Genomic DNA, 23,366 nt, shown 5'->3' on the forward strand with positions numbered 1-23,366 from the left:
TGGCTTTGAACACTGCCAGGGATGGAGCAGCCACCACTTCCCTAGGCAGCCTGTTCCAGCACCTCAGCACCCTCACAGTAAAGAACTTCTTCCTTATATCCAACCCAAACTTCCAAATCAGTGCAAAAGGAAGAGGCTTTAAAATGGGGTGTTGGAGGAAGCAGTAAGGAAGGTCACTTGGTTTCATTCCTATTGTTAAATGGTAAAGTTGTTCTCTTCTTTAAGATGTCAAACACCTGTGAAGCAAACAAACCAAGCCCAAAGCACCAACTTCCCGACACCTACCTCAGCAAGGCTCATGGACATTCATGGACACAAGGCTGCAAGGCTTACATGGGAAAATAAACCTCCTTGAGAAGGGCTCTGCCAAAGTTAAAGGGAAAAGAGGTTGGGAGCATCGATGGGAAACAGTGCTGAAAGGGGAAGATAAAAGAGACCAGAGGAAAGAGCAGAGGGAGAGGACTGGGGCTAAGGCTGTGCCAGTCAGGAGGGATTTGGCCGGATGATGGTTTTACTGCATTGAATGTGTAAGATATACTTTGATTAATTCTAGTAGATTACACCAAAGTCATACTTGCAACTCCCAGCACGCTACTTATGGAGAAGAGGCGGACAGTGACTCATGTTGGAAGCTTCCCAACTTCCAAAAGGAGCCGGGGGAACCAGGAATCTCAGTGCTCAGGCAACCATGACAGTTCCTGGACCTGGGAGAAAGGTCAGGAATGTTCCCAAGGAAGGCTGGCAGGGAAGCCACCAAGAGGATGGGGGCATGGGGAGAGGTGGAGGTACCTGGCTGTGGGGTTCCTTTCTGGGCCTGGGTTTGCCATTGCCATCTATCTACCTGGGTCTCCCCATCCATGCAGGCAGGGCAGTTGTTTCCCTCAGTGCTCATCCCATCAGTTGGAGTCAGGGATGTTGCCATCTCACACCAGGGATGTCCTTGGGAAGTCCATTGAGGTCTGCTCTAGGTAGAACATTTCTCCTCCCTGGCACCCAGAAACCAGGTGGTGACAGAGGCAGGAGCAATGTGCCACCCCCCTGTCACCAAGCCCTGCAAAGCTGGAGCCATGGACTTGTGGAAGCAAGGATGGAGCCACCAGCTCTGTGTTGTATGAAGCTCAGGTCTGCTGGGCCACAGAGGGAAAACCAAGTCACAGACCCCATGTAAAGCCTCAGGTGTTCCACTCTGCTCCTGCATGGGAAGGAGCTCCCTCATACCAGCATTAACACAAGGAGATGCACACACACAGATGTTTGCTCAGCAGTGATTACTGCAGCTCTGAAACATCTCCAGGGGTGACAGCAGAGAAACTAAGGGGGGTCCTTGCCTGATATTTATTATCCCATCTCAGCTCCGTTCTCATCTACTCCTTTTTAACTCGCTGAGAAGCTGACAGCATCGGAAACCGAAGCCAGAGCATCAGATTAACAACATCTTTCTTCTCCAGGCTTTTGGCCACAGGTTTGAATTGGTTCAGCCCATGAATAAAACCTAAACCCTTATAATCGTCTAGGCTTGAGACAGAGGCAGGGGGTGGGGATGACAGATTTAAAGCCTTGTACCCAATTATAGTTTCAGTTCTTTAAGGAGAAAATGACTTTAAGCAATTATTTATATATATATACTTAAAAGAAGGCAAGAAAAGAAGCTGCAGGATGTGACCCCCCCATCTCCATCACCATGGCTTAGACCATAGGGATGTGTTGCATAGGTGCCCATCACTCTAGATCTGAGCAGGAACCCATCATGCGGCCTTCAGATGGCATTAAGGAGGAAATGAGGCATTGACAAGCCTGCAGCACTGTGTTCCCTGATCCCACCACAGACCCAGCCGGTCCCATAGCCACTAGAGGGGGGTGGAAGGTAACTAGTGGAGGAGATGATTTCCTCCTATTGTGTCCTCCTGGGAAACATAGACAACAGGGGGACTGGGGAGTTCTGCAGTCCTGGGTAGGATATGGATGTCCATCCCACTCCGAGTTCACAGCATCCACATGAGGAAGGCTTTCCCCATCATCCACGGCATCAGCATGCTGCTGAAGCAACCTTCCCAATGGAGGAACCATGTGGGGTGTCAAACTTGTTCTCCAGAGTGGGGTTGCTGCAATGCTGGCTGTGGAATGAAGCCCTTTGGAGTTCTCCCTTTGGAGAAGGGAAAATGAATGAAAACACAGGTTGGAGAGCTGCAGGAACAGGTATGGAATGCAGAGATGGGGCAGTGTGAGGAGGAGTTAAAGGCAGTATCCTAACTCAAGATGCATGTGATCACCTATCCTCAGCCCCCTTCCAGAGAGGTTGCAACCTCTCTGCTGTGCTCTCAGTTGGGATGCTCCTGTGAGGAATCCTCTGTGACAGGAAATAAATCCAAACCCAATGCAAAAGCCCATCATGTAAGAGACTAAGAGGCTATTGCACCTCATAGGCCACCAGCAATGTCCTGGAGCAGCATTTGGAGAATGGTGGTAAAGAAAGCTGGGTGATAGGACAAGGAATGATGGGAATAAACTGAAATAAGGGAAGTCCAGGTTAGGGTTAGGGTTAGGGTGCCAGTGATTCTATAATGAAACCCAGACTGGACTTACCCTGTTCCATAGTTATGTGGTCCAAAACTCCGTGCTGCAAGTGGTTGCATCCCAGATGCATGGGCTATAACAGACATACTGCTTAGCTCACTGCAGACAGCCGTGGCTTCTCCAGGGTCCTAGTTCCCTGTGGTCCCTCATCAGAGATAACACCATGAGGACATCCAAGTACTCCCCTCACCGTGGGACATGGCAAGTGAGATCTTGCCATATATATTCACCGATCTTGGGCACTGGAGCTTCTTCTTTTCCTGTTAGCAACCAGACCAGGCATTCCTCCTGGAGCACAGCACACCAGTCATTGGCAAATGCTGGGCACAGTGGAGACATACATTATATACAGGAAATACAGTGCCAGACCTGTGACATGGGAAACCTGTCTGGTTTTGCTGTTGGGAAGCCACATTTTACTGACTGAGGTCCCCAGCCCACAATGAAGCAATTATTGATGCACTGTGATACTGAAATACCAAAGAAGATGAACAGTTCAAGCTCAGAACCATGGCGGGCAGGCATTACTATGGTATTTGTCCTTAGGAGCACAGCAGAAGCAAAGCCATGCGAGCTGGAGGAAAGGCAATCACTGAAACACCTTTCCAGGGTATTTCCCCCCCCCAAAAAAGCTCTGTGTTTGCACATCCCTGCTCCTCTTTGCCTGCATCGCACTCCATTCACTAACACAGGCTTTGAGGAACCAGTGGCACCCCCCTGGGAAAGGCAAGGAAAGCAAGATTCCATGCTTGGCTTTTGCACACAAGCCCTGTTGTGCTCCTCAAGTCCCCATCCCTCCCCATGGAGGAAAGCTTTGCCCAACAGGAAGCAGGAGCTCTGCAGCTGAGCAGCAGGATGCTTGGCTTCATCCCTAGCAAAGGGGTCAATACTTGTGCTCATGTGCATGCATCCCCCCCTTGGGATATGCCCTATAGTGTGATTTGGCAGGCTCTGAAGAGGTCCAGCTTGGCTAGGGTAGCTCAAAGCACTGCCTTTCCACACTGCAGCGTTTATTACCCTCTCCCCCCTCCCCAAACGCATTACCCCATATATCTTCTCAAGGTGACCGGCCTGGGCTCTGGTCTAAGCAGATAGTTTCCCCCTTTTATCTCTCCCCCTGATCTGTCTGTGCAGCTCTGGAGTCCATCAACCCAGTGATATCATCCCTTGGCACAGCCCCTGCCTGTTTGCTTCCTGCCAGGATGAATCCTGTAAACACTCACAAGGAATCACATAGGGCCCTGAGGGAAGCAATTCCTTTACCTCCTCCCCCCTAGAGAAAGGGCCCATCCCTCACTGCTCACACGAGATGCTGGGCAGGGAGAGGAGGAAAAGGAGGAGGGCTGGGGATGGAGCAGCGAGGAATGATGGAGCAGTGAGGATGACCTCGGTAACTATGGAAAGCAAACAAAGCCAGGGAGGAAGGAGCCAACTGGGTCCTTTGCCACTCACTTGAGTCTATAGAGCTCTTTCCTTTTGCTGGTTGTTGAAAAGGCTTTTCCTTGCTGTGTCAGAAGCATTGCAAAGCATGGGGCAGCCAACACCCAGCTGGGACCGAGCCTAACCTGGCAGCCTTGGTCTGCTTACTTAAGCAAACGGGGCTCTGGGGATGAGCAAGGCATGTGTATCTGTCTGGTTGCTTCCTTTCCCCTTCCCTCCAGCTGACTTTGGAGCCCATTCCTGGCTTGTGGACTGACCTAAATGGGGGCAGTGATCTCGGAAAGATTCAATTCCTCACGGTGCCTTGAGACTGCTCTGGCGGATGGATGGGGCTGACTGCAGTCTGAGCCCAGCCCAGCTTAACCCAGCATGGCCAAAGCCACCAAACTGGAGCCCACCAAGGGCTTGCAGGATGCTCAGAGCAATGCAAGAGGAGGTGGCCCATGGTCACCTTGCCCCAGTCACGCTGCTAGTGTTGTGTGATGCCACACAGACCACGGGAAGGCCTTTCCCAGCCTAGCTGATTCTATGATTCCATGCATTCCTATTGCTGAACAGGGAACTGCAGCCTCCTGCCAGTGTGAATTTCATCCCATTTGATCACATCAGGAGCCTGTAGCACTGAGTTTCCTCACTCCAAGTCTCCTGCAGCTGGAGAGACCCCATGGATACCTATAGGACAGTTGCTTTGAGCTGCCATCCCTCCCAAGCCTCACACGCATCCTACAATATATAGAGGGGAAAGGGAAAAGCAAACCCCTAAGCAGCATAAACAAACCTCGGAGAGCACTCTGGGAGCCGGGATGGTTAACATTCCTTAAGGAAGGAGCTGGGGGAAGGGAGACACAACACCCTCCTGCGGGTCCCACCTTCCCACCTAATCCCCCCATTGCCATCTGGCAGATTTACTGGCCGCAGGAACGTCGCTCAGACTGATATAATGAGGAATTGCAGGCGGTGCTATATTTCCTCATGAATTTCACTTCCCTGCCAGAAGAGTTCAGAGCTGGGTCAGACTTTTATATGTATTTATGTACACAATATCTATATATCTCTATAAAAACACATATATCTTTTTCTTCTTCTTCTTTCCAGGTGATTTTCCACCTTTCCCCATCCAAGGACTCAATCATCCTCATTCATCTTCCCTACTCCCCAGGTTTTTTACTGTTTGCCCTACTGGGTTAAAGAAAACTGAAGGACTAAAGCCTCCATCCATCCCATCCCCTCCAAGGTGGGGATGCTTTAGGGTGCTTCTTTCTGTGGATGCCTGGGGTGGTTGGGTTGTGCTGGTTTGGGTTGAAGGGACATTGAAGCTCATCCAGTTCCTGCCATAGGCAGGGACCCTTTCCACTGGAGCAGCTGCTCCAAGCCCCTGTGTCCAACCTGGCCTTGAACACTGCCAGGGATGGGGCAGCCCCAAGTCCTTCTCCTCAGGGCTGCTCTGGTTTCAATCAAGCTCAGCTCCAGCTTAACAGGCTCTAAAGGAGAGGTGGGTGGTTTGGACTTCAAACAGTGCTGTCCCTCCACCCCCATCACAGTCATGGTGGAGACTGCCTTGGCAGGGTCAGGATCAGGAAGGGATGTGCACCAGCATCCTAAATCACTGCTCTCCAAGCTTCTATCATGCTGCTTTACCTCATGCCTGTGTCTGCCATCCCTGCTCAAGGCAGGATGCTGAGAAACACAGATTTACTGGGTACCCATCATCGCATACCATGATGATGGTACACATATCATCATCGTTCCTCCCAGGGATGGGTCCACATCAGTGCAGCAGGAGGGACAGCAAACAGCCTCTGTGCTGGACCCCGCAGCAACAGGGCCCTTGGAGAAAGGAAACAGTGCAGAAACCCCAAAGCCATTTGCTCTGCACCATTGACTTGCTCCCTACTACTGCTGTATGCTTCTGGGAAGAGTGGGACAAACAAGGGTTTCCCTCTCCACTGGGATTAGGGGATGGGAACACATGGAGATGGAAGTCTCAGAAGGCACAAGCACTACAATCCCTGGGCACAAACTGACCTTTGTGTGTTGCACAGATGAGCTGTGGCACTGCTACTCCATCTCCAGCTCGGATGCGTGGCTTTGTGGTCCCATTTCATCCTTGTAAGAGAAAGGCAAACACAAAGAGGTGGAAATCACCTTCTCCCTCATCCCATGGCCAGACCTGAGGAGCAGGACAGGGCTGCATCCTCCTGGCATCAGGAGAGGACACCAGAGACCTGCATTTCTGGCTGATGTCCTGTCGCAGCCTGTGCTGCCCTGTATTTCCATGGACACATACCTGTGGATCACACCCTTGAGGAGGGGAAGGAAAGGACTTGCTGTACCCAAGGCACTCCAGCTCCTTCAGGAGAGGACTTCCTTTAAGGCATCCTTGTTGAATACAAGGCTATTGCCCTGAAGGAGCTGCCTTTGCCTCTCCCAACACCATCCCCAACAGGTCTCACCAGTGGCTGGCTCTAAGCTGCCTTTTCCCCTCCATTCGGGAGTTTTACAGCCAGCATTCCTCATTTTCCATGTCATTAATCTCCATGGGCCCTGGCTCCAAGCAGGCTGGAAGCCAAATCCTGCCAGACAGGTTCCAAGTGGAATCCACGTTGTCTGGAAAAGGCGAAATTCAGCTACAAATTCAATAAGCACATGAACCATGCACTGGCTCCCATCAACCACAACCACCCTGCAGGGCAGGCTCAAGCCAACGCAGGGGTTTGGTGCCTCTTCCCATTCCAATCGGCTTTCCCAGCAAGGAGCCAAAACATGAAGGGTTATTCTGAGCCAATAGCTTCAATTCCCACCAAACAAGGAAGATTTCCTTGCTTTGGGAGTTGCCATTGAGCACTGTCAGCATTTTCATGGCATTTTGGCCATGACTTTTCATTTCCTCTGTTGGCATCTGAGCTGCTTTGCTGTGAAACTCCAATTCCCCAAGGTCCCAAAGCTGAGGACAAGAGAGGCCAAACCTTTGTCAGACAGGGCAAGGGAAGGAAAAGAAGAAACCTGTTCTATGGTGGGAAAAGGGAGAACAGGAAGAGCAAAAACTCACCTGGACTTCTCTTTAGGCTAAAAGAGGGAGATTCAGGTGGGATGTGAGTAAAACACTGGCACAGGTTGCCCAGAGATGTGATGGATGCCCCATCCCTGTAGACATTCCAGGCTGGATGTGGTTCTGGGCAACCTGATTTGGTTGAAGATGTCCCTGCTCATTGTAGGGGCATCGGAGCAGATGAGCTCTGAAGGTCCCTTCCTACCCAACCCATTCTCTGATCTCCATAGATGTTCTATGCCATCAAAACCAGCCCTCTCCCCCTAGTGCATCTATGCCAGTGCAGTTAGTCAGTTCCAGAGGGTGATGCTCAACACTATAGGAACAACACAGCTCTTCACCCCCATCCTGGGTGCTGCAGGTGATGTGTACATCAGACATTCCAAGCAGGAGGTCTGCCTGCTATCTATCATTTGCTGACAGTCTCTTTCCAGCACCTCCAGTGTTAACAGGGTGGCCCTTAGGCTTTGTTCAACATCCACCTATACTGCACACCCCTTGCCAGCATCCCTTTGGTTGCCTGGTTGGCAGGACTGGCTTCCGCTGGGAGAGGGCTGCCAATGGACTCAGGGAAGCAGCTACATCAGAGCCCAAGGTACAAGCCAAGGCTCCGTGTTCTTGACTAAGGTTGTGTGTTTGGGTGCTGTTTGCCTCCCTTCAGTAACCAACTGCAGCAGGGTTAAACCGGAGGAGCTGTGTGGCTCTGCACCAGGGATAAATGGCTCAGCAGACCAGCAGCACCAGTGTGCCGAGCAGGGATCCTTAGGAACAAGGGCTCTGACAGCCCGTGGTGTGATCCATTGCCTGCCGGTGCCAAGCTCTCTCCTACAGCACATCCAAGATGCTCATCGGAGGAGCCCTAATGAAGTCAGCAGATGCTTTAGAGCTCTGCTTGGATTGCTCTTCCTGGCCTCCCCCTGCACAACAGAGCTTGGAAGCAGCCTGCGGTACTGAAGTCCTGAGTCCTAATTTCTGGACTCACAAAGGGAACCGAAAGGAATTGTTTTGGGATAACAGTGTGAATCGAATTACCCGTGTCAGATAAGGGGCAGAGAGGTCAGCTCTGAAAAGGCTTTAGATGAAAGAAGCATTAGCCTGCAACCCACAAGGAATAACTCAATTCCCGGCTCATTTTCAGCACCCCCAGAATCTGGCGCAGCAGAGGTTCCCTAAGAAAGCCCAACAGATAGAGCTGGCCAAGAGGATTTGTTATCCTGCCCAACACAGCCATTCCACCAGCCACATGCTGAGCATCAACCATCCCCCAGAAATGGAGAACTATAGCAATGTATTAGAAGCCATCATCAATCAGCCCAGAGGAAACCAAGCAGCCCCGGTCAGGTTGCAGGCAGAGCCATGAGAAGCCACTCTGTGGTTTGGGTTTGCAGCCTCATGCACACCTCCTCTTCCCAAGCTGCATCCCATGGATGCAGCCATCCCCATGGCACCTTGGCCAGGGAAGAGCTGGGGGTCAGGGTGGAGATGAGCAAAGCCTTTGCTATTGGATGCACCAAAGGTGGCAGGGTTATTGATGGGTTTGGGACATGCCTGGGGCTCCCATTGGATGTTTTCCACCATCTCTGCTTCAATTCTCTTCCTTTCCTCACCTTTCCCAAAGATTCCTCCCTTTGGTTGGACCCTTCCTTCTCGCAGCAGGAAACCATTTGAGACCAGACCCAATGCAGCCCTACTAAGGGCCAAGCAGGAACCCCCATCAGCACCAAGACCCACCTCCTGGATAAATAGGCTCCAGGAATTCCTATCACTCACCACCGAATGAGCCCAGCTGGCTAAAAGGTGGTTGCTAAGCTTGCGCTGGCTGCATGATCCATAGGGACTGGGGGGATTTCAGGAACTGCTCTATACAGCAGGGGAGAAGAGGGTTTGGGTTTTGTTATTTCTTCCTTGTTCTCTTTCAAAGGAAAACATCTCATTGAAGAGTGAGATTTGGGAAGCTTTTTCCAGGCCTCCGGGCATCCGATGCCTTTAAAGCACAGGAATTGTTCCCCATTCCCTTCTTGGTTTAAAGGGAAACAGGGTTCTCATTCCTGCAGGCCCTCTGAAACTGCTGACCACTGGATAATGGTGCCTTGATGGAACACAAACTAAAGGGCACGATGCTGCCCCTGCCCTCATCCTCCTAAATACAGTAAAATGCTTTCTTTTTACTACACTGCATTGAGTTTGCAGATTCCAAACTTCCCCCTTGCTGCAGGGGAATGAATTGATGCAAAAAATAGATGAAAATGACTCCAAAGTCCTATAATAAAGCAACTGGAATCATAGAATCAAACTGGTTTGTGTTGGAAGGGACCTTAGAGCTCATCCAGTTCCAACCCCTACCACAGGCAGGGACACCCTCACAGTAAAGATCTTCCTTACCTCCAACCTGAACTTCCCCTGTTCCAGTTTGAACCCTTTACTCCTTGTCCTATAAAATATCCCCTAGACAAAGGGTACACATGCAGGTGCCCATGATGGAGAGCAGACCCCTCCATTCTCACTGCCCTCAACAAACCCAAGGGCTCTGCCAGAGAGATTTGTGCTCCCCTTCCGAGCTCAGATGATGGCATTAGGGTGCCATGGGGATGATGCTCACCTGTCACAGGGTAGCTCACCTCCTGGACCACTGCTGCTGCTGCTCCTGTGCCCTCAAGCTGGTCCCTGTAGCAGTGATGTGGGGGTCCCCTGGGCAAGCACCGGTTGCTGCTGCTCCAGCCCCTGAGGTTTTCTGGGCACCCCCAGGTTTGGATAGTGTAAGAGTACAGGAAAGAAACCCAAGTCCTGGGTGGCTTCCCACATCCTTATAATCACACTGGAATTCCACAGCCCAACCCAGTGAGCCCCTCAGCAAACTCAGACACCATCCCCTTATCCCAGAGCCTGTAATTAGCTCTAGCTTTGCTTCATCCCTGCTGAAGCCTTTCATTAGGACAGCCTGCGGGATGCTGTTTGCGCAGCCACGAAATACAAACACGCTGTCGAGCCTCAGCAGGAGCCGCTTGTGCTGAGTGATGCTGTTGTCAAGGAAGGCAGACTGTGACCTCCCCACAACACGCAGAGTCGGGGTGTAATCACCCTCACTATTATTCAATACATTCCCTGTTCTCCTGTGAACAGCTTTTCCTGCACTTCACTGCCTGAAGGAACAGCTTCACCATTCAGGGATGCTTCCCATTGCTTTCCTCTGGTTTTCCTTCCTCTTTCTGCTTTACTGCATTCTTATCCAAGCCTTTGCCCAGCTCAACCCTCCCGGTGCTTTCACTTCCTAAACACCCTCTACCCTTCCCCTTCTCTCCCATCCAGGTTGGGGAACCTCACTTACCCTCACCAGGCACATCCAGGGCTCACATTAGGTTGTTGCTATTGCACCTTTCCATCATCTATCCCATTTTGCTCCAGGGGAAACAGTGTGAAACACTTCCCAGCCTCTCCCCAACAGGCACTCAAGCTCAGCTCCCCATTCCCTTGCTGCGAGGGCACCAACATCCCAAAGCACCCAGCTTGTCGCACAAATCCTATTCTTTCCAGCACCATTATTGCCGCGTGTTTCCCCTAAAGCCATCACCACTGAAAGGCAACTGCATTTCAATTCCCACTTACTGGTTTTCAATAGCAATCCTTCCTTGCTTAGCAACAGTCACTTTTGCATTCAAAGATGAACTTTACCTGGAAAAGAGCAGTCCGGCTTCTTGGAAAAGGGCCACATGAGAGGAAACAGCTTTTGGAGCCAGTCTGGAGCTGGGCAGCCTTGTGTTTATAGCTAACCCCCTCCCCTGAGCAGCAAACCCACCCCTGTGCATTGCATTGATGCTTCTGCCCACAAGATGCAGGCAGGGGGAACAAACTGGTCCTCAGCTCCCTGGGTGATGCTCAGAGCAGCCCATAAGAGATGAACCATCCACCAGCCCTAGGAGGAAGCTTCCACTCAGCACACATCCAGATCCTGTTGGAAAAGCAGGATGTTTTGCTGGCACAGGCTGAACTCTTGCCCCCCTTGCTGTGTATTTAATACTGGACCTGTTCTTTCCCCTTCAGCTACAGAGCCATTGATTTAAGGCACAAACCCACAGTGAGAAACAGCCTCTTTCTCCTGTAAAGAAATGAAGTAACAACATTAAAACCAAACCCATCTCACTTGGGAAGAGCCATGGGAAGGTGTGGAGCAGTAGCCTGGACATCCCATCCCTTGCATCCAGACACAGGCTCCCACCAGAGGGAACCACCTCAAAGGGACCGGGGCACGTTCACAGCAGCAGCAACACTGTTTCCTTTGGGATGGACATGGATAATCCAGCCCTGCAGGTCCTGGGGATGCTAAAGGCATCCAGCCCAGTGCTTAACCAGCCCCCCCCCCCCCCCCCCCCCCCCATTTGTAGGGTCTCAAATCCACCACTCAGCCATGAGTGTCCATCAGAGCCCAAATGCACTGCATAGAGCCTGGACCTGTGCTGGAAACAACCATCACCCCCCCCAGAACGAGCCCTACCCGGCTGTCAGAGCCAGCTGGAGCCTGGCAATGGAATTCCATACCCATGGATGAACTGGAAGACCCTTCCCAAAGTTCTGCCCAGAACACCCCCATGGCCATGCTGGCCCATGTCACTCCTGATCCTAAAGCAAGCCCCATCCCAGGCTGTCACCCTGCCTACAGGTACAGGCGTTGCCTGCTCAGACCTTCCCAGGCTACAGCTGGAGCAACAGGTGATGGTCGGTGCCATGCAGCACAGTGCCACTGTTGCTGCCATGGGTCCGGACGGGGGACACTGCATGGGATCACTGCTTAGGTCCTCTTCAAGAACAGTGGCTTAGATGGGCTTTGGCCATGAGCCTCCTTTTCCAAGAGGAAAGGCACATGCATCTGGCCATTCCTGTCCCTGCGATGCTTTGCTGCCAAGGGATGCTCCCAAGATCACAAGTTTTCTGTGTGCTCTCCCCTACTGGAGAGGCTGGAACTGGATGAGCTTTAAGGTCCCTTCCAGCCCAAACCATTCCATGGTTTTGCTTCTCCCATCTTAGCTTGAAGGCAATGCTGAGAACCTCTCCTGAGCCACAGTATGTGGGCAAGCACAAAGGATCTGCTCAGACGGGGCACGGAATGACCTGTGGGTTTGGGGGAGAGCAGCACTGGATAATGAGGCATGGAAATGGGACTTATCCCTTCTTGGGAGGTGAAGGAACCAGCTTGGGAACCGGCAGGTCTATACCCAGCTCTGGCTACAGCGAAGGAAAGTACCAGCTCCATGAGGCAGAAACCAAATGTCAGGTTTTCTCTCCATTGGTTTTCCTGGTTTTCACTCACTGGTGGCTTCTGGGGGGAATTCAGCTGCTCCCAGAGATTTCCTGCTGGGAATCCTGTTTTTCCATCACTCTACAACCCCTCCGTGCAGGTGTCAACACACAAGGAAACAGGGCAGAACCTCTACCGTGAGCATCCTTTGACCAAAAAGCCACTTCAAGTACCGAGGCCTCATTCCCGACCCCAAGAAACCGCCTTGTTTAAAGCAGCTGAAAGCTCACATCTCCCCTCCCTCCCCACCAAAAGAAGCTCCGCACCAGAAACCAGGGTGGTTCTATAATTAACTTTGTCTTTTTATTTACACCACAAGAATAACAAGTTGTCATAATGTGGTACAAAATACTGGACTCCTAATAAAGTTGAAATCGAAGTCGGTACTGTCAGAGAAAGACACCATTGGCCAGTTCGAAACAAAGAAGAAAGAGGAAAAGAAAAAAAGGGAGAAAAACCCTAAAAAAAGAGCAAAATAATCATTAAAAAAACCCAAAAAAAGAAACCAAAACCCAAAACCAACAAAATCCAAAAGGAAAACAAGGAGGAAAACATTCCAAACTCCACCGAGGGAAAAGAAAAGGACCGTCAGAAAACTTAGCACGAGGAATGCTACCATCACTTAAAGGAGGGTCCATACAATCTGAAGAGTGAAACTGTGTCTAAATTACAGCGTAAACCGGGAGCTGCTACCAATGGTGACGTCATACTGAGCATGGATTAGGTATAAAGTAGAATATAATATAGTTACAACTTTGTTTGATACTACATATCTGTAATAAGCTCTCGGGTGAATAATGTTTCGACCCCTTCCCCCCCCCGCGCCCTCCCCACCCCACTTTTTATATATATATATATTATATATATAAGTTTGTCATCCTCATAAATTGGAAAATAGCGCCTCCACTATGGAGCACAGAAAAGTGTTAACTTATTTCTTTCTTTCAATAGGATACTTCTTTCTCATCAATATCAAAGACAAAAGCGAAGGGAGGGCTGAGAACGAGCCCCCCCCGTCCCGTCCCTCCGCCGCCATGAAGAAACACGTTTTCCTTTCGCTGTAAAGTCTCGTGTTTAAACCACAGTGTTGCAACAGTACACGACTGCTTTGAAAGGGAAACCCAGCAAGGATACACATCATGGAAAAGAAGCTTTCGGGAAGATCCCGCAGCTGCGCTGAAGAGTTAACGCGTCAAAAGTCCTCCTCATTCACCTCCGCGGATGGAATGACTCTTAGCTGTTGCATCCAACCTCCCACCCGGCTGAGAAAGCAAAGCGAACCTCCCAACCCAAACGCAAAGGAGAAAACTAAACCCTCCCCCTTTCCCCTCCCCAAATGACACAGGCAGTTTTGACTTGGTGTGTTCTGCGTAGTCGCCCTAAAAACACTGTTTCCACATAAATACAATAAACTCTATTATTGGTAAGTTACAAGTGCTAGATAAACATCTTTTTTTTTCTTCTTAAAATGAGAAATGTTTAAGTAGTCCTTTTTCATCTTTTTTTTGTGTTTTTTTTCCTTTTTTATGTATTTTTAACAACAAAAAGCACAATTTCTCAGTTAAGTTCAGTAAGACGCAAAAAAAACCCCTTCCCACTCTCCTTCGTGTGTAGCTGTGTGGGTGCGCACGTGTGTGTGTGTGTGACAACAACATCCCGACCTTTCGTCTCCGCGAATGCCACGAGAGGAAAACCATAACCCCCCTCCCACCCCACCTCCAAAAGAAATAGTGGGAAAAAAAGGAAAACCAACCCCAAAAACAACCCCCAAAACCACACGTTTTTTATCCTTTTCTCATTTCTCAAAGCTGCCACGTCTGGCGTGCAAAATCTGGGTACAATAGAAAGACATGCCAACCTTAGGGACCATGCAACCTCGAGGTGTAGGAAACTTAAAAAAATAGATTCATATATATCTTTATCTATATATTTATATATAGCAATGCCCGCAAAAGACGTGGGCCCAAAAAGGTTTACAAAAGGAAGAATGGAATGAATACATGGCTGTGACGGCTAAAAAAAGGAATGTTTTGTATCGAAAGTAAAAAACAAAAACACAAATCCCTCCCCACCCCAAAAAAAACAAACCACCAAACCCCAATGATTACTTGTGTACTGCAAACTGGGCCTTGCTTCTCTGTAAAGAGGACTGAAAGATGCTCCTTTCTTTCCAAGCAGGTACAAAGGATGCGCTGGGGGCAGCACCGCGTTGGGATGCAGGAGCATCCCGGGCTCCCACCAACAGCAAAGTCATCTGAAATGAAGAAGCTAATGGCTCAAAAGGTGAATAAACCTCAAAACAAGGGCTCTTCCCCCTCCTTCTCTGAGCCTGCAATGGCCATGAGGAGCATCCTCCCTTGCACAGGGAGCGGGCACCGCTGCAGAACAAATTCACGTAGGTGGGAGTTAGGAGGAGATGAGCTTTGATGTCTTGGGGAAGAGGGGGGGGAAATCTTTCCATCCCTGGCCAAAAGCTGAGTGAAAACGATGGAAAGAAATGCTCCTGACAAGCTCCTCTGATTCCCATAAAGAAACCGGCTCAGCATGGTCAGCAGGCGGCTCTCGGAAAACACGGAAAGAAAAGCAACAGCTTTGCCACAACCAAGAGGAGGAGCTACAACAAAGCCCCTCCGGGGAAGAGCTGACAAGAGAAAGGATGGTGTAAACATGGTTGTTACTGCCCACAGCGCGTATGGGGCGAAAGGAGAAGTTAAAGTCAGTTCACCAGATTCAGCAGTCAGGTTCACTTTAGATCACAGCAGCAAAGTGGTCAGTTGAAAGAAATGAAGCCCCAAAACCACCACATCTCCAGGTACCTCTTGTTTTGACACAGGAAGATCATTTCTAGACTATGCTGAGGATGGTCCTACACGACCGAAGCTATTCATAACTCGAGCACGTACTTGGGTTTGCAAACCTCAAATACAGTAGTGTCTGGTTTGTAAATTGCATTAGAAACCAAGGAAGAAAAACACAAACACCTCTTGCATTTGCTCACAACGCTTCCAATTCCTCCCATGAGAGCGAGTCCTGAACGGAATAAAAACGGCTGCTTCGAGGACTGGAAGGAAGGAAGTTACTGGAAGCGACCCCGTCAGTCATCATTGAAACAGAATCAAAGGAGAATTAAAGAGAGAAGCTACACTTGGTTGTTGGGAGGAGGGCTGTGTGCTATCCTACACTGCTGTAAGAAGGCACGCGTGTCAATCCGGGCTCCTCTAAGCTGCTCCAACTCTTCGCGGCAGGGCTTTGCTGCTTCTCCCCTTCCCATCTGTGGGAATGGGAGGGGGGCAAAAATACCTTCAGGAAAAGTTCGCCAGCCCTACCAGCGATGGGAAGAAGAAGAGGAGAGAAAAGAGGGAGAGAAAGAGGACACGGGGAGGTGTGCGTGCATGTCTGTGTGTCCGTCTGTCCGGCGGAGAGAAAATGCCAGCTTGTCCCATGAGTGTCCCACAAGCCTTTCCCAATGGTAGGCAGCACCAGGAGCCGCCTGTAATCCTGGCTCCGATCCATGTGGAGGACAAAGACGTCACCCATGGGAACACTACTATGTTGAAGGTAAGAAAAACTCTTATTGTCTTTACATAGCTACTATAACAGAACTGAGGCAATATACAGTCGGCGGTATCATTATACAAAAGAGCCCATCCCGGTTCCCTCTTCCTTGTGAAAACGCACCCGTTGCGGAAAATAAACCTCTGCCACGGTTCCTTATGCCTGCAGAAAGCTGCTCACTGTCCAAAAGACTCAAGGAATAAGACAAACCCAAAGGAAAAAGAAACAAGGCCAAAAAAAGAAGGTGGAAGTGAGAAAAGGGGGAAGTGGGGAGGGAAAAAAAGGGGGTTCGATGCTATTGCCGTTCGGAAACGAAACCTGCCAAATGGAAAGGAAATGTCAGAGTCACACAAACAAGGCTTCTGGAGGGTTTTGATATAAAAATTAACATCAAATTCATAGTCTTTGTTATAAAAAACTCTTTTTTTTCTCTCTTTTTGTTTTGCTAGAAAAAGGATCACAACTAAAAACCTTAAATTAAAATACAAATGCTTAAGGGTAGTTGCCCAGTGGCTTAACGTGTTGGCTTTCTGAAACACTTCCCAACTCGTCATCTCCAAAGTCCTCAAGACTTTCAACCTGGATCCTTTTCCAAAAGCACCTCTTACGTTCCAATTCACAAAGCTGTCTCTAAGGAGCTTTCCAATGGCTACTGTTAAAGAGTATGCATTTATTAACCGTCGTTTTCTATAAATGCATCATAAATATTTTGTTCTCCGTAAGAATCCGGTTTTCTAAGCTTGGAATACATTTGGAATATACATTATACACATAGATAGAGTTATACCTAAAAAATTTAAGCAATTATCTCATGCTAGTTGCTTTTCATAAAAAGCATTCCAGTCTTAAATCCTGCAGTTGTAGTCTAATACATGCTTCAACGACCAAATTGAGAAGTTCAATTCAGAGATAACGTAGAAGAGAGAAAACGTTGGAAAAGTGGGTTTAAAAATGGCTGAATTTCAAAGACCCAACAGTATTTGCCACTTTGTTGGCAACTACCTTAATATTTTTTCTCTTTTTTTTTCTCTTTTTTATCCTTTTTTTTTGCCTCTTTAAACAGCAATGAAAGAAACCAAAACAAATCCAAACTTGGAGAGAGTTTTTGGAGACGCTCTGTTCAGTTGATGCCTGCTTCCCACCACCATGCCAGCACAAGCCAAAAAAGTCGTCTTTCCTGATGGCAGTTCTTGGCTTTCCCAAGCAGAGGGAAAAAAAGAAAACCCCAACTATTGATGAACTGCTGTGTTCTTTGTGAGTGTTTTTGTGTGTGTGTGTTTTTACTTAAGGCATTGTTCCTCAAACTTCAGAAAATCCAGCTGCACCATATCCATCCATTAAAAAAAAAGGCACAAACTCATCTTCAGATGGCTTTGGAGACAATAAAGCCGACTCCATCTGGGCTACCATTTCCCCCCTTTCTCTTTCCCTTTCCTTTCGCTGTTAAGATGAGTCCCTCTTTCCCTGTCCCTCCCCGTTAAAAAGACACCATCTCCCATTGTCCTGCTTTCGCCAAGCACGTCGTTGACTCACAGGCAGGCAAGAGCCATTGGAAAAATCCAAGAAATGAAACTACACGATGGGTTCGAGTGGTTCAAGCGGAGATTGCTGAATCGTGGGTGATCAACTTGGAAAGCACCAGTTTTACTGTAAAGGTTGCGTTTTCTTTCCGGTTGTGGTGTTCAATCTTTGATTTCTTATCTTTTCGCTTTATGGCAACTGTGCCAAAGACTTCACGGGCTTTGTTCCTCTTTGCTGCTCCCACTGAGGACCAGAGGAAAAGCACCCAGTGTCAGTCCTTTACTGCTCTTCACCAGCATGTTTCTGTTTCAGCAAATAGATACTGTAGACGCATATAGATATGGAGAGATTGTTTTCGGTTGCTTTGTTTTACACCTGGTTGTCCTTCTGTATTCTGGAGAAAACCATGACAGGACGCAGGAGTAACAAGAGAAAGCCTCTTGGCAGAGCTTCAAGACAGAAGACGAACAAACAGGAGAACTCCAGCTGGAAGATGAATGCTACAGGGGAGGTTCCTCTTCCATGGGTTCATCATCGGGTCTGGGTGATTTCACAGGTAGGATGGGAAGGGGAGGGAAGAGAGAAAAGAGAGCTGAGCACACAGAGCTGGACAACGTGTGGTACAAAGCTTCCTGCTTTATGTTCCCATCCCCTTCCCACCCAGGCAGTTGTGCTCATCTGCCTCACCTGCAATTACAACTTGACACCAAGAAGGGGTTTTAGGCAATCTGGGTCATGTTAACATCTTCTGCAGCAAAATCATTTTCCTCTCAGTTTAAACCCATGTTCAGCTCCAGTTGGAGCAGAAGGGTCAGGCACAGTAAGCCTCATACTAAGGTCACACACAGTGCTCACAGCACTGCTGTTCTCCTGCAGCCCAGCAGGTCTTTAGAGAACCCACAAGGCACAGGAGATAAGGGCAGTAGTTGAAAGAGGAGTATTAACCCAGAAGGCTGCCCACCACAGCTCATCCTGACTGCGAGATGGGAGGACAGATGAGAAGGAAAGCAACTCACCTCTTCTCAGCTGGCTTCACGCCTACTGACAGAGATGCCATGGCTGTTACTGTCTCTGCCTCCTCGTTCTCACACTTCTGAGCCTCAACCAGGGAGTACCCCACCGTGGAGGCATAACGCTGGAGTGAATGCCAATACTTGCCTGGGGTAGAGGTGGGAAGAGAGGCAGTAAGGTCACCTGCACTGTTATAGGTCCAGCACCACATTCCCAAGCCCAAGAGATAGCTGAGAGCTACCTAGGAAAGACTCATCGTGCCTGTGCAAAATGCATCCCTGATCTGCCCTCTCAATTCAAGAACTACCTTGAGGTCCCAGGAAGCTGCAGGTTCCTGGGAATGTGTGCCAAAGGAGCCCTTGGCTTGTGAGGCAAGGACAGAGAGAACCCTGTGAGCTATATGCCATGCTGTTCTATCAACAGAGGAGCTGCTATGTTTAAACCCTTGCCCTATCACCACAGTCCCTGATGAAGAGTCCCTCCTTGTAGCCCCCTTCAGACACTGGAAGCTGCTCTGAGGTCTCCATGCAGAACGCACAAGGAGTGTCAGAGGTACGGATCCAAGCTGCACAGAGGTGCAGAGCATCCCTCTGCCTTGATGAAAGGAGGTACTCAGGTGCTTGAAATAGAATGACATTTCCTTTTTCACTTCTAAACCCTCAGAAACATTTAGACCTAAGGAAAAATAAGCAAGAGGGGATGGATGTAGTCCAGATTTGGGCTGGATATCTGCATTCGGGTGCTAACTGCCCCATTCTTTTGTGGCCAAATCACCCAAGACTGAAGAAGCTTAAGCTGCATTTCTTTTTGATGGTGGAAGTCTGCTACCCTTTTTAGGTGGAAAGAGCACAGGAAAGCTTCAGAGGGAGAGAATGAAGGGAGACTAGCCCCCTCCAGCCTTAGACCACAAACATTTGAAGTGGGAAGACATGAGGACATAGCGGTGGGATTCCCATGTTACTCCACCTCCCAGGAATGTCCCTAGGAAAGGTTCAACTACAATGATTTCAACCTCCCCAGCTAAATAAACCTAAAATATCAGCAACTTTAGGCCATACGCTGTTGAACTATCCATTTATAACTAACGGGTGCCACCACATCCAACAAGACTTAACATCACTCAGAGATACCCGAATTGCTTTTGAAGGGGTAAGAGCCTGCTCTAAGTGCAGGACAGCCTGTCCCCTACTGAGATTTTAGAGGTTTTAATACTAATTCTTCCCCAAATCCTAAGGCATTTCCCTGAATCAAGTGCTTGCCGTGCATTGCTTGATCCACTCTTGCATGCCATAGCAAGACCCAGCTCACAAGGGCAGTGACCACCCATAAACCAGGCCAAAAGCACACAGAGCTGCCAGTATGATGGAGCAGCCAAATGGGTGTCCCACAGGGTTACCCAGCTGGGTGACTGGGGCCATACTCACTGTGTATCTCGATTACTTTCTCCATTGAATGCACGGCATTAGCATTTGCTCTCTGCTGGAAAACCTTTTCTGGAAGAGGGTCGAGCTGGGAAAAGAGAGGAACACCAAAGTAATGTTATCTCAAGAGACCAGGCACCTCCACTTCACTCCCATGCTTCCCATTTCTCCACCTTCAGTTAAATAGCCAAAACACACAGACTTCCCAAGTGCCCTTGTGATACTCAATGCAGTCTCCCCCACACATAAAATGCTGCAGCTCAGCAGCCATGCAGCACTGAACCTGCTGCAGCCACTGATGTAAGCTCAATGTAGAGGCGTATTACACAGGCCAGATAAAATAAGGCCACTATTACTATTATATAAATACCTAATTCAGTGTATTAACTCTTAACATCCCCCTCCCATTCTGAAGATGCGGAGCATCACTGAGCAGCTTGCCAGTGCTGTGAAACCAGACTGCTCCAGCCCATAGGTGTGAATTAAGCTCTCCTGGCGACGAGGTGGTTTTGCCTCTGGATCTATGTCTTTGTCAGAGGTCCCTGTATCCCAGTGGGATCAGTCAGGGAACACACACCTCTGCTGACTAAGTGGTGCTGGTTCATAGTGGTAGCAGACTGCTGAGCCCACGCTTTGATTAGCACAGCTGGTTTAAATAAAGACATTAAATTGCTCCTAAGTTAATAGCACTCAAAAGCCAGAAGCTTCTGCAGATTTGAGACTTGCTATATAGAAAATGAATGTCCAACCTGTATTGCTTGCTTTTGGATACAGGCTCTCCTACCACGCAGGACAGAGCTGTCCTTTCAGTCTGTGGTCAGGAGGTTACAAAACTACCTCCTGCCCTACCAGGGATCCTCTTCATCTTTACATCAGCATGGACAAATGTGCCTATGGTGACTGACTCCCTTCAGCAATGAAGGACATCACTTTTCCCATTTCTTTACAGAGGCACAGAAGTGCTCTGGCAGGCAGAGCAAGGGAAAGGAATAAGAAGGAGGAAAGGGAAAGAGCAAGAGAAAAGCCCTCTTCTTGCTCGACAGCATTCCCTCCTGTTTTCTAGGAGATAGAAAGCTCTGTCTGTATCCATCCCAGCCCCACCAGCCTTCAGTCAGTACAGAAAGAGAGAAATAAGATCAACCCCCTGACAACTGTATTCTTCTGCCAACTGTCCTGTTGCCCTTTATGAAGTGAGTAAACCTTTGACTGTTGTAGTTACGATGCTTTGATTCACAGGAGGCAAGGAAGCTGGGCTCAAATCAAACTAACACACAGCTACTTGCGGTTCGGTTGGTTTTGAAGACCCAGCAAAGACCCTAAGATCCATTTCATACAGCTCCTGCCATCCTTTGGAAACAGCAGCAGCAGCACAGCAATGATAAAAAGGCCTTCCAAGGGGTGGAGATGGGGTTATTTGCTTTCAACAGGTGACAGTGCGGAGCCTCCTAGTTTCTTTTGGCACAGCAGGGGTGTCTGCTTGGTAGGTAAAGATGTGACAGTAGAGTAACCCTACTTGGCTCACATACATGGCCAACAGTTTGGATTAGACCTCTCACAACCAAGGAAATCCTCAAGGTAAAACTTCCAGCAGTTCTGATGCTCTCCAATGTCCATCTTTTGTTTCCTTCTTTCCCCCCACCACTTCTCCACTAAGAATATGAATTCATCACAGACTTCCAAATCTGCGTATCCTAAACAAGGCATATCCTTGTGTTTGAAAACAGTGGCTGAGGCCCAACCAGGGCTATTCCCCAGCAAAGCAGCAGACACAGCTGAAGAGTTAAAAATAGACAAAACCAACAGCAAAGTTCAACTGCTACTTGTGTTCAAAGCCAAGAGAAGCTCCAGCCAAGAGATGTGCTCTTATGACCACGTGGCAGCCATTCGCTAGCTCTTGATGAGGACTGGAAGATGCTCCACTCCACATTTAATAATCAGAGATGGTGTTTTTTATACCTCTCTAACCATAATGCTGGTCCAAACTGGCTTCTGTACGACAGAAGTGAAGGCAAAAGCAATTCCTGGATGTATCTTTAGGTAAGAGCTTTCTAACGCCTCTTAGTCAATTTGATAGAAAGCAAGCAACATCAGGCAGCCCAGCCACACATGTGAATCATTCCCATTGCACACTCCTCCCCTTGAACAGACAACAGCTCTCCTGGAAAAGGGAGAAAACACCTCCAGGCATTAGGCAAAGGCTTTATGCCACTGCTTATTTTCACCTTCTTGTTTATATGGGATGATGCCTGGATTCACCTCCTCATGGTTGCTGCCTCCTGTGCCCTCCGACCCTGCTATGAGAGGCTCCTTTAAGTCATGATGCTTTACTGCTCTAAATTACCCTCAGCACATCTTCCCTGCATCATAGAACAGCTTGGATTGAAGGGACCTTCAAAGCTCATCTAGTCCAACAACACCTTCAACTAGACCAGGTTGCTCAGAACCACATCCAGCCCATCTTTGATTTCGCAGCTGAAGCCGTGTTCGTGTTGCACAGCTGAGTTTGCAACCAAAGCCATGTACATTCATTTGCAAGCCACCTCACCCGGCACTAACTCATTTCACATTAAAATGATCTGCTGCAAAGCTAAAGCTCTGGTTTAATTTCCTGGACAGTTGGGAACAAGACAGCTCTTGCCTTTGCCTAACGCTGCATAACGCAGGAGTTTTGATCTCCGCCGGTGAACGCAGACGCTCTGGGGACTGGCACCATTCCCTTCATTTCCTACCATTCCCTGTGTAACTCCAGCATGGCTCTTCAGGAAGCAAAGCTCCCCGCAGCCCGTCGCGGCCGCAGCTGGCTGTCCATGTGCACGCATGCAAGAGCCTCTCACACGCTGTACATCAAACTGCATCAAAGGGCCGCGGGACAAAGCAACAGCAGTTCCCTCCAGCTTCCTTGTGTTAAAAAGAGGGTATAAAAGAGCTTGATAAAAGTAGCGTTTCCTGCTGTTTGATGTGGGGGTAAGGCAGAGAACATGACTGTGATCCCTGCACAGCCTTAGAGCCCACCTAGGAAAAGTGGAAACAGGTCCGTCTCCAAGTATTCTAGTCCCTCAGAGCTGTCCTGATTCAGTGATGAATAAAAGTGCTTTTTCACCTTGAAGGATCATTATTAACTCCAAGTGAAACTACTCAAGCAGTTGGCAGCATCCAAGCTATTGTGAGTGCTGAGAGGCTAAAGCCTCGCACTTCCAAACGTGTTTGTGGCTTGGATCGGGCGCTTATTTATTGCACACAGATCCTCACACCACACTGCAGTCACCTGCCCGCATCACAGGAGCACGTTAAGCAAGAGAAATACCATCATTCACATGGTATTTGTTCTGTCTCCCCTTCAAAGGGCATCCTGCATTAAAACCATCTGCATCCAGAGGTGCTGAGGAATTGTCTGTGGTGACAACCGTGCCATCAGCTGCCACCTTAAGAGAGATGGGTGCTGCAATAAAGACTTCACTGCTTCCATGCTGATGTAGCAGTTGTATCCTGAGCTTTTGACTGTCCT

The 23,366-nt window shown here is 49.0% G+C and overlaps 1 protein-coding gene and 1 pseudogene across 6 annotated transcripts in view; both read right to left on the reverse strand.

Moving 5' to 3' along the window:
- Positions 1-12,217: 12,217 nt before the first annotated feature.
- Positions 12,218-15,890, reverse strand: LOC101879939 (uncharacterized; annotated as a pseudogene).
- The window catches only part of HDAC4 (histone deacetylase 4), a 205,378-nt gene continuing 195,855 nt past the window's right edge, over positions 13,844-23,366 (reverse strand). For all 6 annotated transcript variants that reach the window (XM_034065128.1, XM_034065131.1, XM_034065129.1 and 3 more), the window contains 3 exons: positions 19,865-19,949; positions 18,446-18,587; positions 13,844-17,969 (listed from right to left, as the gene is read on the reverse strand). In XM_034065128.1, the coding sequence (XP_033921019.1) occupies positions 17,930-17,969; positions 18,446-18,587; positions 19,865-19,949 (267 nt within the window). In that variant the 3' untranslated portion in view covers positions 13,844-17,929. The remainder of the gene's footprint in view (positions 17,970-18,445; positions 18,588-19,864; positions 19,950-23,366) is intronic.

This window comes from Melopsittacus undulatus, chromosome 8 (assembly GCF_012275295.1).
Source record: "Melopsittacus undulatus isolate bMelUnd1 chromosome 8, bMelUnd1.mat.Z, whole genome shotgun sequence".
Taxonomy (NCBI): Eukaryota; Metazoa; Chordata; class Aves; order Psittaciformes; family Psittaculidae; genus Melopsittacus; species Melopsittacus undulatus.